The sequence below is a fragment of the Chlorocebus sabaeus genome, chromosome 7 (genome assembly GCF_047675955.1).
Source record: "Chlorocebus sabaeus isolate Y175 chromosome 7, mChlSab1.0.hap1, whole genome shotgun sequence".
In the NCBI taxonomy this organism is placed as follows: Eukaryota; Metazoa; Chordata; class Mammalia; order Primates; family Cercopithecidae; genus Chlorocebus; species Chlorocebus sabaeus.
In genome coordinates this window covers 23,503,336-23,522,956 of record NC_132910.1, presented here as the reverse complement: position 1 = coordinate 23,522,956, position 19,621 = coordinate 23,503,336, and the positions used below count along the sequence as shown (strand labels likewise).

The following is a 19,621-nucleotide window of genomic DNA, read 5'->3' as shown; positions in this document are numbered from 1 at the left end:
TTATGATTTTTCATTTTCCTTATATTTTTCCATAATGTATATATTTTCTGGAGGGAACATTACTATCTTTATCATCAGAACAAAATGTAACAAAACAATTTCCTTTGAAGACAATTTTAAAATGCATTAAAATTTTTAAATTTTAAATTTAAAATTTTATTTTTAAATTTTAAATTTAAAATTTTATTTTTAAATTTTAAAATTGTAATCCTTTAATTTTAATTTTAATTTGTTACAATTAAAATTTAAAATCCTTTAAAAAGGAGATGGTTTAATTTAAGGAAACCTACAGTGAATCTTATAAAGTTATTATGTTTATAATACAAACTCTTACCCTTCAGTGTATGTATTTTTTAATACTTTTATGTTAAAAGTGTTATAGATATTTCATCTTCTTCTTAAACAGGGCACATGTGCACTATAGTTGACAGAAATAAAAACATTATAATTTTTGAAACTATTTGAAAGTTTTCAGTTTTAATAAGAGCAATATTCTGAAATATTTGTAATTTGACACCCAAATGTAAAACCCTCAGGTGATTTACATATTGATTTCATGTGTATGTTAGATTATACCTCAAGAAAACGATACCCGCTCTAGCCTGACATATAAGTACATCATCCATGAAGACTCAGTACCTATGATCAACAGCAACAATGTCATCCAGGAAGAATTCGATACTTTTGAGTGGGCTTTGAAGAGCTGGTCTCAGTGTTCCAAACCCTGTGGTGGAGGTAACAATTGAACACATTTATTTTATCAAAATGTAATGCATATAAAAACCAATCTTGCTTCTACCTTTATGGCTGTCTCTAATCGAGGCCGCAATCTGAGAAACACCAAACATAACCATCAAAACATCAATACAAAACATTTTTACTGAAAGAATCATCAAATAACAGGATTCCTTTCATAACAGTGACAGACTGTAAAATCTTCTTGCCCTTTTCTCTCAGGTCCTTTGTCTTGCATTTACTGTAGTAGTCCTCTTAATCACTTTATTCTTCCCAAACTCCAAAACTCTCCCAAATTCATTGTACTCTGCTCCTCACCTTTCTTCTTCCTTACTTTTACTTTCTATATCTCTCTGCATTTCTACCAGAGTTAATAATAAAAGGGCTATTGGTTGCATGACTGTGTAACTGACTATGCTATGTATTTGAAACCAGATACTGTTCTAAATGCTTTATATATCAATGCATGAATACTCACAATGGCCCTATGCAGTTGGTACTATTGTTATCTCTGTTAAAGTGGTAGCAAAACTGAAGGACACACAAGATAATTTCCCAGAGCCCATAGGATTCAAACCCAGATAACCTGGCTTCTGAACACATGCTCTCACTCACTGCACTGTGCTACCTCCGTTCCCTTTCCAGAGTCCATTAAGCTGGACTTAATGTTTCTCCATTTCTCCCATCATCCATTCCTCTAGTTCTAAACAAGTGCTCCATTACCAATTATCCCCCATGGGCAGGAGAAGGCAAGAGGCTGTTACAAAAATGTCAGCAAATAGTTGAGAACAAAATTTGTATTAGGCAGTGCTTGTGTAAATTATTTATTTTATAATTTTAACTTCAAGGCTGTATTTCTAAAGTGTTTTCTTGAGGGAGGCATACAATAGTTAATTATTTTAAATGACATCTCTTTATCCATTACAAGATGCCCATTTAATTTTGACCCTCCCTTCTGCTGTACTCTCAACATTTACTTGGTCACATTATTTGTTAGATATACCTTCTTCATATCTCCCACATCTATTCCTTCTTCACCAGACTCCAATCACCACTTTGGGAGGGACGATTATTGCAATAGCCTTTTAACTAGTCAACTAATATTGATGTTCTTCTCTGCTTTAATTTACAGGGTAATTTTTCTTGAATGAATGCATGAATGAATGGTAAAATTATATTATTTCCCAGATTAAAATCCTTCAGTCTTCTAATATGTTGCCCTGAAGACACAACATCACTTTATGCAGCATTCTTTCTAAAAGTGAATCACTTGAATCTCATCATTAGAACACAATTAAACAGACACAAATTGTGGGACATTTGATAAAACAAATGGTTTTTAAATTTCAAAAATAGTAAATGTCATAAGACAAAAAGAGGTTCAGTAATTATTTCTGATTGATGGAGGCTACAGACATAACAGTTAAATGCAACATATGATCCTTGACTGGAAAAGGATTGCCATAAATAGCATGATAGGGACAATTGAACGTTTTGGGATAGGTCTGTATGTTAGATAATAGCATTATGTCTATGTTAAATGTCCTCATTTTAAGAATGATATTATAGTTATATAAGAGAATGTACTTCTGAAATCTGTGCTGAAATATTTAGGAGTGACGGATCAGGATATCCTCAACTTTCAAATGGTTCGGCAAAATTATATGTATATTTACACACATACACATTTATAAAGAAATACAGCAAATGTGGTGACATAGTCACAAAAGATCAATCTAATGCAAGGTATACAAATATTTGTTGTTTTGGCCGGGCGCGGTGGCTCACGCCTGTAATCCCAGCACTTTGGGAGGCCGAGACGGGCGGATCACGAGGTCAGGAGATGGAGACCATCCTGGCTAACACGGTGAAACCCCGTCTCTACTAAAAAAAAAAATACAAAAATTAGCCGGGCGAGGTGGCGGGCGCCTATAGTCCCAGCTACACGGGAGGCTGAGGCAGGAGAATGGCGTGAACCCGGGAGGCGGAGCTTGCAGTGAGCTGAGATCCGGCCACTGCACCCCAGCCTGGGCGACAGAGCGAGACTCCGTCTCAAAAAAAAAAAAAAAAAAAATTTGTTGTTTTTTCTTACAACTTTTGGATAGGTTTGATTTTTTTCAAATATATACACATAATTACAAATATAAAAGTTGATGTTTGAGAGACCCTCAGTAACTCCCTATAACCTTCACGATAATGTCCAAAAACTTGTAAGACACTGAAGGCTTTCAAGATCTGATCCTTCCCTACCTCCTGTCCTCTTCAACATGATACTTCAGCCTTCTGAAGAAACCAGTTTTTCATATGTTATTTCCTTTGCTTGGAGAATAATTCTGCTTCATTTCTATTACCCCATGCTATTTGAACTTCAGTATTCTGCTGAAGGAAAGTACTGATCCTCCAAGCTTTCCCCTCCCCTCCTCCAAGTTACAGAGCTCTTCCCTCTGTGTTCCTTTAGTGCCCTCTACTGTAAGTTACTTACATAGTTTTCTAAAAGCCTATGTCACTAGATGTTGTCACAGTGGTTTTCATATCTGTCTCTCACACTAGACTGTATATTTAGAGTCTAGTTCTTTAACAAGCATGCAGTTGCAATATTTATCAAATGTATTCTCTGAAAAGGTAAAAGTTTTTGTTTATTTAATGTTCTTTGGAACCTTCAGCACCTTTTGAAGTGCCGAATTGTATGCACTCAATACATATTTAGTGAATGGATGAATAAATGTATGAATGAGTGAGTGAATAATCAAGTAACTAAGCATGAATAAGTGATTAAATCCAAAGAAATTTATTTCCTTTTCCAGGTTTCCAGTACACTAAATATGGATGCCGTAGGAAAAGTGATAATAAAATGGTCCATCGCAGCTTCTGTGAGGCCAACAAAAAGCCGAAACCTATTAGACGAATGTGCAATATTCAAGAGTGTACACATCCGCTGTAAGCATTTATTTTAACTATCGTATCTGTAGGTCAGAATCAGGACTTCACTGCCTTTAGCTCTTTTTAGTTTTGATTTTATTTTTGGTCAAAGCTCTATATATACATGGTTTAAATAGTCAAGTCACTTCACAGGAATTATATAAAGCTGCAGTTCTGTGCCTTTCACCACATTCTTGTTCCTCAAAAACAACCACTTTCAACTGTTATATTTATTTTGATATTTGGTCATTACTTGTCTCCTTCTGTCTAAGTCAAATGTTTTTCCTTCTACTCCTTGACTTTTTTGGGAGGTAGGTTAGACATTATACATTGAATTTTCACTGTGAAATGTGAAGATTGTGTTATTTTATGACCACTCTGCAAATGCACACCCAGAGGCCACACTTTCTCCTTCCCTGCTACTCTCATTGCTGACCTAACATACCTTTTACTGATCGCAATATTCAGGGTTTATATTAACATGTATCTCTCTTAATACCTGAGTCACATAGCATGCACATTATTATGGTTTTTTTCTTGTAATGTTTCTTCCAGAATAAGTGCATATTTTGATTTTATGTATTTGATCTTCTACTACTTTTCTGTAATTCATTCCTAAACTCTCTTTCTCAATCCCCTCAGAATACTAAACATCCAAGTATCCTGTCACTGTAATCTCCATAGAAACAGAAGCGTCTTAGAGAACAGAGTTCTCTGTGTTCCAGCTCCAGCTTGGACTTTTTAGCAGCTTTCATCCTAGGGTTTCCTTTGATCATCCTCCTTGGAATTCCTACTACCTTTCTCTTCTGTGGGATTTCCTGTTATTCCAACCTATATATCATCCCTAAGACTCAAAAATATTGTTCTATTATTATCTACACTCAAGTGTTGCTGTTGAAAAGTTGGTTGCCATTCTGATTCTCAATTCTTTCTCTCTGACCTGTTTTGGTCTCTATGTCTTTCAGAGTTTGTAGGACCGTTATTTTATTCCTAGTGTCCTGAAATCCCAGTGATGAAATTGACTTGGTGCTCATTTTTACTCATCATTGTGCTGTGTACTTGTAGAGATTTTTGATTGAAAAATAAAAAATGTATGTTTTTATGGGGTACAGTGTAATGTTTTGATGGATGCATACATTGTGGAATGATTAAATTCACCTGATTAACCAATCTATCACATCACATACTTATCATTTTTCATGGTGCACACACTTAAAATCTGCTCTCCTAGCAATTTTGAAATATCCATTTCATAATTATTAACCATAGACATTATGCTGTTCAGTAGATCTCGAAAACATATTTCTTCTAACTGAAACTTTGTACCCCTTGACCAACATCTTTCCATTACTCCTTCACCCTCACTCAAGCCCCTATCACCACCATTCTAGTCTCCACTTCTATGAGTTCCATTTTTATAAATTCCAGATATGGAATCTAGAAAATAAGTGAAGGTCACATGGTATTTGTCTTTCTGTGTCCGATTCATTTCACTTAGCATAACTTCCTCCAGTTTCATCTATATTGTGGCAAATGACACAAACTTTTAAAAATATAAAATGGATATCTTTCATCTCTAGAAGATTTTCTCATATTTTTTTTTAATTCTCCTGTGTTCTTCAGTGTTCTTTCTTTCTGGGACATTTGTAGCTCGGATTTTCTCTCCTATTGTTCATTGTTGCACTTGCTGAGCCTTTCATTTTTGCTCTCATATAATCAATATTCAAGAGCACTAGGTATTTCTTTTTCAAGGCATTTGATTTTTATTTCACAGATGCAATATATTCTTTTATCTCTTCTGGAATATCAAGGATGCATTCCCTGTTTCTAAATAATTTATTCTGAGTTCTTTTCTTCCAATTCTCCATACCCACTCCACCTCCATCATTTACGTTAGAGGATTTCCATGTGGTAATCCTGGGATGTTCATATGTGTATAAAAATGCAGGGTTTAGAATGCTGATTAGAAGTTTGCCTTACAGTCGTAGCTGGTGGGCTCAACTATAGGGTGATGTGACTCGGCCATTTTATTAAAAGGTCCTCAATTAATTGTATATTGAGGGCTTTTCTTATAAAATAGATTCCGTAGAGCAGAATCAATCTCTTCCCAGGGACTGTAAGCCAGTTTAAGTGCTGTTCTGGAAATGTTATGTGTATAGGTGTCTAAAGCGATCTCACCACATCACAGATGGATTTTTACATAATCTTCTGTTTTTACTATGGTTTCTTTCTCTCTTGATCGTGCCTATTGTATCCAGCTAAGTCTGGTTCACATTCTACAGAGGATAATAAATCTCGTGTCTTCTGCATTGGAGGAGGGCAAATCACCCTGTATGGTTAAGAATCAGGGGGTCTAATTGCTTCCACACAGACTTTTCATTAGTTCTCCTGCTTTCGGTCTTGGCTTCACCCTTGTTTTCACAGCTCACACTGTATCCAAGGCCTCTAATCCCTAAATGTTTCTAAAGTTCTACAGTGCAAGTCAGTTTGCTCATCACCTTATACTGCTGAATTGGACTTCATTCTTCCTAATCTGCTGAGTTAGTTTCCATATGTCCATCTGTTTTCTAGTTTCCTAAATTGTGTTGTTGTGACTTCCTCTCAAATTTCTTTCTTTCTAGATTTATAACATTTTTGTCATTTACTTTCATTCTGAGATCTTAGGAGGGATTGGAGGTAATCAGAAGTACCTATATCTGTGAAGTATATTGGTCTTCAAAAGAGACTGATCATTGAGGTCTTCAAAATTGAGCAAAATTCCTCAGTCCAGTTGTCGTGATACATTTTACCGCCAGTTTGACATGCTAAAGCAGTCTTAAACTGTGAATACCAAAGATTGCCAAGGTTTTAGCATGGTTATATTTTGGTGCCTCTTATATATGGAGAGAAAAAAAAATGCAGAAGGAAAGTAACTTTGGAAAAGGCAAAGTTAATTTTAGCCTGAATTACATACAGACAGATTGCATAACCAGATGGAATCAATGGTGACAGCCCTTTGGGACTTGGTAACCATGTGTACTGGAGAACCGTGTGTAACGTCGTATCCACAGCTGATTTGGAAAGTGCTTGAGACACTGACACTAGAATCTGGGAATGTCCCCTGGTAAATATTTTGGAAAATGCCTCTGGAAATACTGCTATCAGGTGCATTTGTGTGAACAGTTTTTACCCAGCCCCAACGCATACCACCCTTACCTCTTGTAAGGGTTAATAAGAAGAACTGCATTATCCAAATGATATAGATATGTCAAGTAGCCTTCATAGCAACAACTGTAGAAATAAAACCGTCACATCAGTTAAAATATGTAAACATCAGTGAACTCTCTAGATTTTATAAAAATGTGCCCTCTTCCAACCCAGAAGAAGACATGAGGTTTACCCTCTGTAGAATGTGAACCAGACTTTTAACTGTGTATAATAGACATGATCAAGAGAGAAGGAAACCATAGTGAAAACAGGTTATGTAAGCAAATCGTAAGTGTGTCTTAGCAAGCATTAGATAGATTCTGTTTTAAAAATTCACTGTCAGATGTTTAACACTGTTAGGAAATATGACTGAGAGTGAGTTGGTGCTATCCTTGAAAACTGCCTTCATGCCTGAATCTAATAGGGCAACTTTAAGATGAGTTTCAGAAACCCTCTGTAGATCATCTTTTTAGGAAAGGAGAAGGTTTCAGAGTCACTGAGAGGCAGAAAAAAAAAATAGCAGGGCATTAAAAGTTTCAACCTGCTGTTACTAAAAAGTGATCCATGATATCCATCTTTCTGAAACCACTTCCTGAACTGCAGTGTGCCCACTAGGTTGCAAGTCACTCAGAGAGCAGAAAAGTCTAGGCTTTGCGAGTGGGAATGTGTGCACTATACATACCAGTGATAATTTCAGTGTTAAACCCCCGCACCCACAGCTGGGTAGCAGAAGAATGGGAACACTGCACCAAAACCTGTGGAAGTTCTGGCTATCAACTTCGTACTGTACGCTGCCTTCAGCCACTCCATGATGGCACCAACCGCTCTGTGCACAGCAAGTACTGCATGGGTGACCGTCCCGAGAGCCGCCGGCCCTGTAACAGATTGCCCTGCCCAGCGCAGTGGAAAACAGGACCCTGGAGTGAGGTAGGTGTGTGAATTCTGAGCATGCATATGTAAAGTGTGTGTGTAAGCATGTGTAGATATTTTAATTTGGCTTAAACACAGTTAGGCTTTGTGTGAACTGAGAAACTACTGCATATTTTGTAATTACCTGGAGCTGTTAGGAAAAATTAATGCTTTAAAACAGTACCTGCGCTTACGTTTAGTTGGTAGGGGCAAACCATGTTTATGTGTTTCGTAACATAGAAAAGAAGTCTGATAGATGACTGTTCTTTTGTCCCATATTTTTGTTGACTTCCCTGTTCCTTCAGGATAAATTCCAAACCCCTGATACTGAATGCAGGGCCCAGTACCATTTGGCACTACACTAACTCCTTTTATTCTTTCTTCATTCCAACTCTTTGTCCCAGTTCGAGTAAACTTCCCACTGTTCCAAACAGACCATGCTTGTTTGAGCCTCCTACCTTTCAGCTGACTTGATAATCTCTCCTTCTCCACCAAAGCTCATCTCCGTAGTCCCAATGACCACCTTCCAGGTGGTACCTTTCCTGGCAGTTCCTCCTCTACATCTGAAAGGCAGTGCAACTTAACTTTACTATGCTGTTCATGACAGAGTATTATAACTCTGATTCTTGAATCTGTATTTGCCACTAGTACACACATTTCTCAAAAATAGTGTGCCTGGTTTCCTCAGTACTCAGCTAGTGCTTAGCATACCTGTCCAGATGATGTTTGTTTGTTAATTGGCTGACTCCATGTTGCACTGTCAGCTATTACCACCTGTCTTAGATATTTCTAAAGACTCAAAATAAGAAATCTTGGGTTCATAGGAGAATCGTTTATAGGAGGAAAGGGCATCAAAAATCAGACAGAAAACTAATGAGGAAGTGGAGAGTAAGCCCAGAAGGAAGAAACAAGCAAATTGTCTTATTTATTTCTTGCTGCTTTAACAGAATACCACAGATTGGGTAATTTATAAAGAACAAAAGTTTATTTGGCATATGGTTCTGGAGGCTGCAAAGTCCAAGGGTATGGCACTGGCATCTGAAGAGGGTCTTCCTGTAGCTGAAGGCATCACATGGCAAGGAAGCATGCAAGAGAAACACAGAAGATCCTTCTGTCAGGAGCCCATTCCTGTAATAACTAACCCATTCTCAAGATAATAGCATTAATCTATGCCCATAAATCACCTCTGAGAGGTCCCACCTCTTGCAAGTCCCTCTCAACATTGTTACAGTGGCAGTTAAATTTCAACCTAAGTTTGGAGGGGACATTCAAACCATAGTACAAGTACAGGTCACCCACATAGGACCGTAATGCTAACTCATATCAAAGTCTCAGTAGAAGTCCCTCCTCCATAGCACCTTCCTAGGGCCATTGCATGGAAGTTTCTGAGCTTAGTTTTGGAGCAGTAAAGATTTTCATTAGAGAAAAGAACTTGAGAACATGGAATAATAGTAGTTCCAAAGACGTTGAATTAACCATACGAGGCAACTTATCAGTAAATTCTGCCATCTGTAAGAAAGAAGTAGGGACTTTCAATACCATGATTGGGTCCCTGAGAACAGACATCATCAACATTGTTTTTAGAAACTACAGCAGATGTTAACATTGTTATTAATCGTGGCTTCTTTTGTAGGGAATGCTTACTAGGTACCAGGCATTTCGCTACTGCTTTATACACATTGTTTCCTTTGCCTTCATTTAGTCCTGAAACAATCTTATAAGGCGGGTATTATTATCCCAGCTTTCCACCAGATAAGGAAGGTGAATCTTATATAGAAAAAACAATGTGCCCAGGCTGGTAAATAATGGAGTCAGAATATAAACTCAATGGTATCTATCTTCAAAACCACTGTACAGCATCACTTAATAGAGAACGAACTCTAGATCTGTGTGTGTGTGTGTATGTGCATGGTCTTGGTGGAATAAATGTCTGTAACTACAGCCTTTGTCTCTGCAGTGTTCAGTGACCTGCGGTGAAGGAACGGAGGTGAGGCAGGTCCTCTGCAGGGCTGGGGACCACTGTGATGGTGAAAAGCCTGAGTCAGTCAGAGCCTGTCAACTGCCTCCTTGTAATGGTAGGTGTCATACCAATTGACTTCACTGCTCTGATGTTTTTAAACCTCGAAAAGCAGAATTTCCTTTTGAGAGAAGTTATAGAATTTATATTCGTTTACTGATAAATAACCAAAGGAAAACACCTGTGAAATATTAGTCCAATTCAGTTCTTTAAGATCAGCATTTGAGGCAATGTCCTACACTTTTTAATTATCATGACCACTATAGGCCTGCCATTTCTGGCTGGTGACGTTGGGGTGAGGGCTGTGCTATGTATATGTAATGTCTATCAACTTGTGTTGCTTGTAGGAACTACTTAATTTTTCCTTGTTATATTTAACTATAACTTCACATCTTTATTAAAAGGCATAATTTTGCAACGGTTTTGAAATATTTTACTAAAATTATTCAATTTTGATGTGTGGGTAATGTCACTCAACTCTAAAACCATTTCCAATAACTGTCTATCCATAGAGTAACTTCAAACAGACACCTTGCACATAGGATAAAATTAAGCGTTTGCCTGACCTACCAACTTGCTGTATGGCAAAAGCAGGGTTTATTGTCTTTATTTAGTCAATTTGCTATTTTAAAACAGCAAAATGGGGCCAGGTGCAGTGGCTCATGCCTGTAATCCCAGCACTTTGGGAGGCTAAGGTGGGTGAATCACCTGAGGTCAGGAGTTCAAGACCAGCCTGACCAACATGGTAAAACACTGTCTCTACTAAAATACAAAAATTAGCTGGGTGTAGTGGAGCATGCCTGTAATTTCAGCTACTTGGGAGGCAGAGGCAGGAGAATCACTTGAACCCAGGAGACAGAGGTTGCAGGGAGCCAAGATTGTGCCACTGCGCTCCAGCCTGGGTAACACAGTGAGACTCCATCTCAAAAACTAAGTAAATAAAACAAGCAAAATGTATTGGATCGTTTCTGTCTCTATCACTGTCTCCTTCTGCCTCCATTTCCATAGCTCTCTGTCCACATCTGTCTCTATCCTGCACTCGCTCATCTGTGTCTCCATTTGTGCTCCTCTGTCTCTCTCTTATTTTGGGTGTCTGTCTTGCTCTGTTTCTGATGAGCTGTCACCTGCTGCCTGTATGTGGCTCACTTTCTGTGTCAGTCACACATGCTTTTTCTAGTCCTTACTCTTTCTTCTTGCTCTCCTTCCCTCTCCCTGTCCTAGTCTCCCTGGCTCTACTTCCTGTCGTTCTTTTTCCCTCTCATCATCTCTCTCCTTCTGCCTCTTCCTGACTGTCTCTTCCACCTCTTTCCTTATTCCATGTGTTTGTCTCTCTTTCTCTCCCATTTTCTCTTTCTCAGTGTCCTCCCGTCCGTCCACCTTCTCCCTTTCTCTTACTTTACCTCTCTCTCTCTCTCTCCCCCCCCACCCCCCACCCCGTCTCTTATCTCCTCCATTGCCTTAGTCTGTTCTAGCTGCTATAACAAAATACCTGAGACCGGGTAATTTATTAAAAAAAAAAATTATTGCTCAGAGTTCCAAGTCTAGATGCCCATGATCAAGGCATCAGCAGATTTAGTGTCTACTGAGGGCTTCCTAGATGGTGCCTTGTTGTTCCGTCCGCATGTGGTGAAAAGGGCCAAGGAGCTCCCTTGATTCTCTTTTATAAGGGCACGAATTCCATTCATAAGTGCTTCACCCCAATAGCCTAGTTACCTCCCAAAGGCCCCACCCTGTTAGTATCATCGCCTTGAGGATTAGGTTTCAACATTCAGACCATACCCACCTTTTTCCTCTCCTTCTTACAGCTCTTTTTCTCTACTCCTCCATCTTTCACTCCTTGTGTCTGTCTCTTTCTCCTCCTATCTTTCTCTTCCTAGCCCCTCCACTGACCTGTCTTTGTCTCTTCCTGTCTCATTTTCTCTCCCCAAGTCTCTCTCTCACTGCCCTCATCTGTTTATTGCATTCTCTCTTCCCTTATATTTTCTTCTCCTCCCTTGTTTTCCTAGCCCACCCATCTGCCTCCACCACAACCTTTCTCTTAAATGCAGTTCTGCTAAATCCATGCCAGTGACAAATGTGGACATTGTTTTCACACATTAGAAGACTCAGGACTAAAGAAGTTGCTTTGTGCTTGGCCTCCAACACCATAAGTAAGACATTGATTGAATATTGACATCTGCTGAATGGTGCTTTTTGTCAAGAAAGTTGGCAAAGCACTATCTTGTCAAATGTTTTATTTTTTGAAGAAATTTCAGGCTTTAAGTCTTTAACCCTTATAAATTATTTCATTATAAATTTCATTTGAAATATGTTATGGCAAGAACATATCTGACCATGTGGGGGAGACATAGGACTTACATATTTAATCATTTTACTTTGATATTTAATCATTTTACTTTGGAAAGTATTGATATATGTAAAAGCTCAAAATACAAATCAAAACCAAAAGAACACACTTTACTCAGAAGTTTTAACATACACTGTCACCATAATATTTTATTCTTATGTAGTTATTCCTGTTAAGAGGCTACCACTTTGTGAGTAAGCTTTATCGATCTTGGAGCTGGTACAGCTGTGTATTTCTACAGATGTGCCCAATGGTTAGCAAGAATTTTCTTGATTTTGCTTCTTTAGGCAGAAGAAATTGTTTTGAATATAAAACCAAGGAGCTAATAAGATAGCTTAACTATTTTAGTGATTTCATATCCCTTTTAGTTGTTCTGTTGTTCTGAAATCGAGGCCCAAAGGTCAATCCTAAGAGTTCCAAATGGTCGCATGTGTCTACCATATTTCAAGTAAAATAAGTAACACTTTCTACCAGAATCTCAAACTGCTATTAGGATCAAATGGCCTTTTGAGACCATGTGTGAATCTCTTTTCCAGAACCTCTTATGATTTGGGGGTGGAACGAGAAGTCTGAAACGTTTCCTTAATTTTTTTTTTAATTGATTGATTTTTTTATGTGACTCCATATTTTGATTGTACCATTTTTTTTTTTTTTTGCCTATAAGCTCTTCCTATTTATCAGTAGGCAAATTACCATAAGGTTAATGTATTCCTTGGCTCACATTTTTCTCAGAATATCTCTCCCATTTCCTCCTCCACACAAAAGTATATTCTGGCCCTCATGAAACCCAGGTTATGAACAGGACTCTGCAATGCCAAAGTGCTCACACTTAGAAATGGGAGACCTTTGGTTGGACTCGTTCTCTAACTCAGAGAAAATAGGTCATACTTCCAAGAGGGGCCTCCGAAGAGGGGTGATGAGGGAAAGGGGTTAGGGGAAAAAGAGAGTTCAAGGTCAAATAAGGTCCTCTCCTCTTAAGACCTATAGCCTGACACATATAGAAAGAAGACGTTTTCTTATTTTGAGATATAAGTTTAAAAAAAAAAGCAAATCACACATGAAGAGAAATTAATATTTAAGGTGAAACCCATTAATATAATGCACAGACATTTATAACATAATTAGATGATGACCTAGCTTATATGAATATTCAGCCACATTATACCATATAATAGACCTGCACGTATCAAGCGTGTATGAGTCATTTCACAATTTGGGAAGTGGAGATAGTATTACAGCTCATTGTTGGTAATTTTAGCCTCTATTGGCTTTGCCAACTGACTCTCTTTTTTTTGTTTCAAACTTTAGAAAAAGGATTTTTCAATTTTGGGGGAGTTATGTAGCAGGTTTCTTTCTTAGCAATATAGTATTACCCAATAATACACTGTAATTTTAACATAAATGCCACAATTGACAGTTCTTTGCATTTATTCTTTGGGCATGGATCAGTGTTTCTGTGTTGCACATCTGCAGGGATGCTACTCTATGCACTGGTTCTGTTATCAGAGAGGCACAGGATATGTCTTTATTTCATAACGTATACCCAGGATGACTAAAACTACACACAAGTTAACATTCTTATGATTGGATTTGGATTATCTGAAATCCAATCAGATGTTTGGATTATCTGAAATCCAAATCTTGTAACTTGGAATCAATAAAATTTTAAAGTAATAAAAAAATGTGTACACATGCAGTATGAAATGTTTTAGAAGTGTTACTTTAGATGTTATCAACTGTTTTATGAGTATTGCTTTAGTATTTTGTAGACCAAGTGCTGTCAATTCAATGAAATTACATTTTATGAGTGTTACTAAGTATCCTTCAGACATAAAGTACTGTCCATTAAATAAAATTAAGTGTAAGAACCATGAATTATTCATAAGAAATTTGGCATACTTTACCCAAATTTGTGCATTCAGATAACAAATAATCTGAGAATATTCAATGACAAACATGAAACTATTTTATTCAAACTGGATAATTTTTTTTTTTTTTTTTTGAGACGGAGTCTCGCTCTGTCGCCCAGGCTGGAGTGCAGTGGCGTGATCTCAGCTCACTGCAAACTCCGCCTCCTGGGTTCACGCCATTCTCCTGCCTCAGCCTCCCGAGTAGCTAGGACTACAGTTGCCCACCAATGCGCCCAGCTAATTTTTTTTGTATTTTTAGTAGATACAGGGTTTCACCGTGTTAGCCAGGATGGTCTCGATCTCAAACTGGAAAATTTTTTTAAATCAAGATGGTATTTTGATTATTCTTTGGAGAATACCTTTGTAAGATTTGTTTTGTTTTTATAAGTGTTTAGTATTTATTTTGATTTCACATTTTAACATAATGTAGGGAGTACCCTCTGAGAAAGTCAGAAATACCATAAAATAAAAATACAGATGCCCCTTTGCATCCTAAAAATTTAACCACAACGTTAAATAAATTCTCTTTGCCCATTCTAAAAACAGATATATGTTCCTACTTGGAGAAAAAAATACCCTCTGTGGTCTGAAGACTTCTGGTGGAAATATTAAAATAATGATCATCACAAGGAGTTTGTAGATAAAGAACTATTTATTTTAGTGAATTCATTCTAATGTTCATATTTTTAACACAAAAGCCTGTGTGGATCACTCCCATTGGTGTCAGATTGCACTTAAATGTTTTTACATTCATAAAAATTTTTCCTCCTTTCATTTTATGTTTAGATGCATGTGTTGGTTTATTTTCTTTTTATTTTTGCAGATGAGCTGTGTCTGGGAGACAAGTCCATATTCTGTCAAATGGAAGTGTTGGCACGATACTGCTCCATACCAGGTTATAACAAGTTATGTTGTGAGTCCTGCAGCAAGCGCAGTAGCACCCTGCCACCACCATACCTTCTAGAAGCTGCTGAAACTCATGATGATGTCGTCTCTAACCCTAGTGACCTCCCTAGATCTCTAGTGATGCCTACATCTTTGGTCCCTTATCATTCAGAGACCCCTGCAAAGAAGACATCTTTGAGTAGCATCTCTTCGGTGGGAGGTCCAAATGCATATGCTGATTTCAGGTCAAACAGTAAACCTGATGGTGCTAATTTACCCCAGAGGAGTGCTCAGCAAGCAGGAAGTAAGACTGTGAGACTGCTAGCCACACCATCCTCCCCACCCACCAAGAGGGGCCACCTCAGTTCAGCTTCACAAATGGCTGCTGCTTCCTTCTTTGCAGCCAGTGATTCAATAGGTGCTTCTTCTCAGGCAAGAACCTCACAGAAAGATGGAAAGATTATTGACAACAGACGTCCGACAAGATCATCCACCTTAGAAAGATGAGAAAGTGAACCAAAAAGGCTAGAAACTAGAGGAAAACCTGGACAACCTCTCCTCCCCATGGTGCATATGCTTGTTTAAAGTGGAAATCTCTATAGATCGTCAGCTCATTTTATCTGTAATTGGAAGAACAGAAAGTGCTGGCTCACTTTCTAGTTGCTTTCATCCTCTTTTGTTCTGCATTGACTCATTTACCAGAAATCATTGGAAGAAAGCACCAAAGATTATTAAAGAAAAAAAATATGTTGCTAAGTTTGTGTTGGTCGCTCTCTGAAGCAGAAAAGGGACTGGAACCAATTGTGCATATCAGCTGACTTTCTGTTTGTTTTAGAAAAGTTAAAGTAAAAATAAAAAAGAGATACCAATGGTTTACACTTTAACAAGAAATTTTGGATATGGAACAAAGAATTCTTAGACTTGTATTCCTATTTATCTATATTAGAAATATTGTATGAGCAAATTTGCAGCTGTTGTGTAAATACTGTATATTGCAAAAATCAGTATTATTTTAAGAGATGTGTTCTCAAATGATTGTTTACTATATTACATTTCTGGATGTTCTAGGTGCCTGTCATTGAATATTGCCTTGTTTGACATTCTATAGGTTAATTTTCAAAGCAGAGTATTACAAAAGAAAGTTAGAATTACAGCTACTGACAATATAAAGGGTTTTGTTGAATCAACAATGTGATACGTAAATTATAGAAAAAGAAAAAAATCACAAAAGCTATAGATATACAGATATCAGGTTACCTATTGCCTTCTATACTTATAATTTAAAGGATTGGTGTCTTAATACACTTATGGTCACAGGGATCAATGAATAGTAAATGAACTCGTGCAAGATAATATTGAAACCCTCTTTCCGGGACCTCAGTAGGCACCGTTGAGGTGTCCTTTGTTTTTGTGTGTGTGTGTTTCTTTTTTAATTTTCGCATTGTTGACAGATACAAACAGTTATACTCAAGGTACTGTAATAATCGCAAAGGAAAAAGTTTTGGGATAACTTATTTGTATGTTGGTAGCTGAGAAAAGTATTATCAGTCTAGAATTGATATTTGAGTATAGTAGAGCTTTGGGGCTTTGAAGGCAGGTTCAAGAAAGCATATGTCAATGGTTGAGATATTTATTTTCCATGTGGTTCCTGTTCAAATGTTCACAACCACAATGCATCTGACTGCAATAATGTGCTAATAATTTATGTCAGTGGTCACCTTGCTCACAGTAAAGCCAGAAATGCTCTCTCCAGGGAGTAGATGTAAAGTACTTGTACATAGAATTCAGAACCGAAGATATTTATTAAAAGTTGATTTTTTTTCTTGATAGTATTTTTATGTACTAAATATTTACACTAATATCAATTACATGTTTTGGTAAACTAGAGAGACATAATTAGAGGTGCATGCTTTGTTCTGTGTGTAGAGGAGACATTTAAGCAAACTACTATAGCCAACTCAAAAGCTAAAACTGAACTAATTTGATGTTATGCAAACATCTTGCATTTTTAGTAGTGATATTAAGTTGATGACTTGTTTCCCTTCAAGGAAACATTAAATTGTATGGACTCAGCTAGCTGTTCAATGAAATTGTGAATTAGAAACATTTTTAAAAGTTTTTGAAAGAGGTAAATGCGTCATGAATTACATGTAAATGAGAGGAGATAGTGTTATCAGCATAATGATTTTGAGGTCAGTACCTGAACTGTGTAAAAATATATTATGCAAACTAAAACGTAGATAAATTAAACTCTCAAAGCACAGAATGTGCAAGAACTTTTGCATTTTAATCATTGTAAACTAACAGCTTAAACTATTGACTCTATACCTCTAAAGAATTGCTGCTACATTGTGCAAGAATTTTGAAGGTCAAATTAGGCAAATTTCAGATAGTAAAACAATCCCTGAGCCTTAAGTCTTTTTTTATTTTTCCTAAAAATTCTCATAGAATAAAATTCTCTCTAGTTTACTTGCGTGTGCATACATCTCATCCACGGGGGAAGATAAGGATGGTCACACAAACAGTTTCCATAAAGATGTACATATTCATTATTATAATTCTGACCTTTGGGCTTTCTTTTCTACCAAGCTAAAAATTCCCTTTTATCAAAGTGTACACTACTGATGCTGTTTGTTGTATTGAGAGCACGTAGCAATAAAAATGTTAACAAAATATAGATCTGGCTCTATCTAGATTTTATCATTAGATTCATCATGGGGTTATGGAAAACTGTATTTCCTCTTACACAGTGAAATGGCATCAAATTTATTTGCTACCTGTAGTTACTTGAAAGACTCAAGTGACTGTCTCCTGTTTTCACATCATGGTATATTACAATGATTTAAAAAAAAAAAAAAAAAAAAGAGGTGGCTTTTTGGTTAAATCTGTCTCATAGAACTATGAAGAAGATGGGTAAAGATAGTGACCATGCTAGTATTTCAGAGAAGGAAATGGTTACCTTCTGTTTTTAAAATCTGCAACCTCTCAGTGATTTTTAAATAAAAGCTTTCCATTAATTTTGAACCTTCATTACCTGAGAATTGGCGGAAACACATTACTCAAGACTCAGGAGTCTGGGGAGGCAGGAACCATCACAGTGCAAGGCCTTTTGGTATGGAATAAACAAATGGTGCTAAAATTACAAATCTGCACAAAGAACAAGTCTTTCAGATGAGATATTTGGAGACTTACAAGATGCTCACTCCCACTAGTAGTTCAAGGTAAAAACAAACTTCTCATGGTGGAAGATACAGAGCCAGTAGGTCTGCTTTCTATTCCTGAAACAAAATGACAAGATTTCTAAACTTCTCAAGAAGTTATGATACTCTGGTTAAGAGTATGAGCAGTAAAATCAGACTGCTGGTTTACCTCCTGGTTCTAAAGTCAACCAATGGTGACTTGGAGGAGTTACTTAATGTGACTAAGCCTCACTTGTTTTATATGTAAAATGAAGATGATAACACTATATATATATCATAAAGCTGTTTGAGCAAACAAAAATTGAGAATCCTGGAAAAACAATAAACACAGTACCTCATGGGATAGACATTAAGTGTTGGGTAAAAGATTGCCATTGTTATTTTCTCCAGAACATCTATTTTTTAAAAATTTATCTTGTGATGCGTGATCAACAAACTTCAAAGGATTCAATTTGAATATTTTAAACCAAGGAAACGATTTCCACAAAGTCCCTTCTGCCCAAAAGTATCCCATGTGCCCAAAAGAATGTTGAATACAAGAATAGAAGCAGAGAGTTGCATGAACTATGTATATAATGCAACAGGTTTTTCATAATAGGCACAACCTGGCAAATGACTCCAAAGATTAAGGCAGCTGTTTTTTCTATGGTGGCATCATGCACTACAAGATACTGTCCTCAGACTTGCTGCCACCAAGTCAATCCTCTTCTCTTGATTACAGACTCTCTGGGACCTACAGAAGGGGCTCTGGGTCTTATATGCCAAGGGAAGAAGGGCTCATATATACCCTTTAATCGTAATTGAACTATAGACATTTTGTCCCTGGACAAACAAAAAAAAATCTATTTTGTATTCATTAGTACCTAGAACTGTGCCCTGCCTATTGTACAAACTTTGCAACTATAGTATCTACTACATTCTGTAAAATCTCTGCTGCCGAAAACAGATTCTCGGAGTTATGACTGTGTATCGCTTCTGTTTTTAGACTTTTTCTGTCTCTGTTAACTTATTTGACAGAAACAGGAACTAGCTAGTGTTGAACTGGAAAGGCTCTTTAGATATTATCTAGCCTAGCACTCTTCCTTTTCCAGAAATAGGATTAGGACCCAAAGGTGATGTCTCCAAAATCTCATTTGTGAATTTGGATAGAACTGGGATTAGAAGAGAGATTAGTACTCCAAATTTCAGTTTATTTTTTCTCCCATAGCTAGGACCCATCTATTCTATAAAAATAAGGGACTCCGATGAAAGGAAAGTCATTTATCCCAAGATCAGCAAGTGTCTATGTGATCATCCTAAAGAAGAGAGCCAAAGTGTGCATCTTGACAGACAAAATGTGAAGGTCTAAGACTGAAGTACTTTGCACTTCCAAATGCACCTGCTGCAACCAACCTGCTATAACCCCGAAATGTGTCCAGCTATATGCTAGGGACATCTTCATTTGTTTATATTGGCAACAGGAATGAGTTGGATTTCTATAGCCTTTTCAGAAGACCTGTCCAAAATATTCTGG

At 37.1% G+C, this 19,621-nt stretch overlaps 1 protein-coding gene across 1 annotated transcript in view; it reads left to right on the top strand.

Moving 5' to 3' along the window:
* Positions 1-17,585, top strand: part of ADAMTS3 (ADAM metallopeptidase with thrombospondin type 1 motif 3) — a 288,194-nt gene extending 270,609 nt beyond the window's left edge. The window contains exons 18-22 of the mRNA XM_007998846.3: positions 570-735; positions 3,540-3,672; positions 7,560-7,767; positions 9,707-9,824; positions 14,847-17,585. Of these exons, the coding sequence (XP_007997037.3) occupies positions 570-735; positions 3,540-3,672; positions 7,560-7,767; positions 9,707-9,824; positions 14,847-15,415 (1,194 nt within the window). The 3' untranslated portion in view covers positions 15,416-17,585. The remainder of the gene's footprint in view (positions 1-569; positions 736-3,539; positions 3,673-7,559; positions 7,768-9,706; positions 9,825-14,846) is intronic.
* Positions 17,586-19,621: the final 2,036 nt, after the last annotated feature.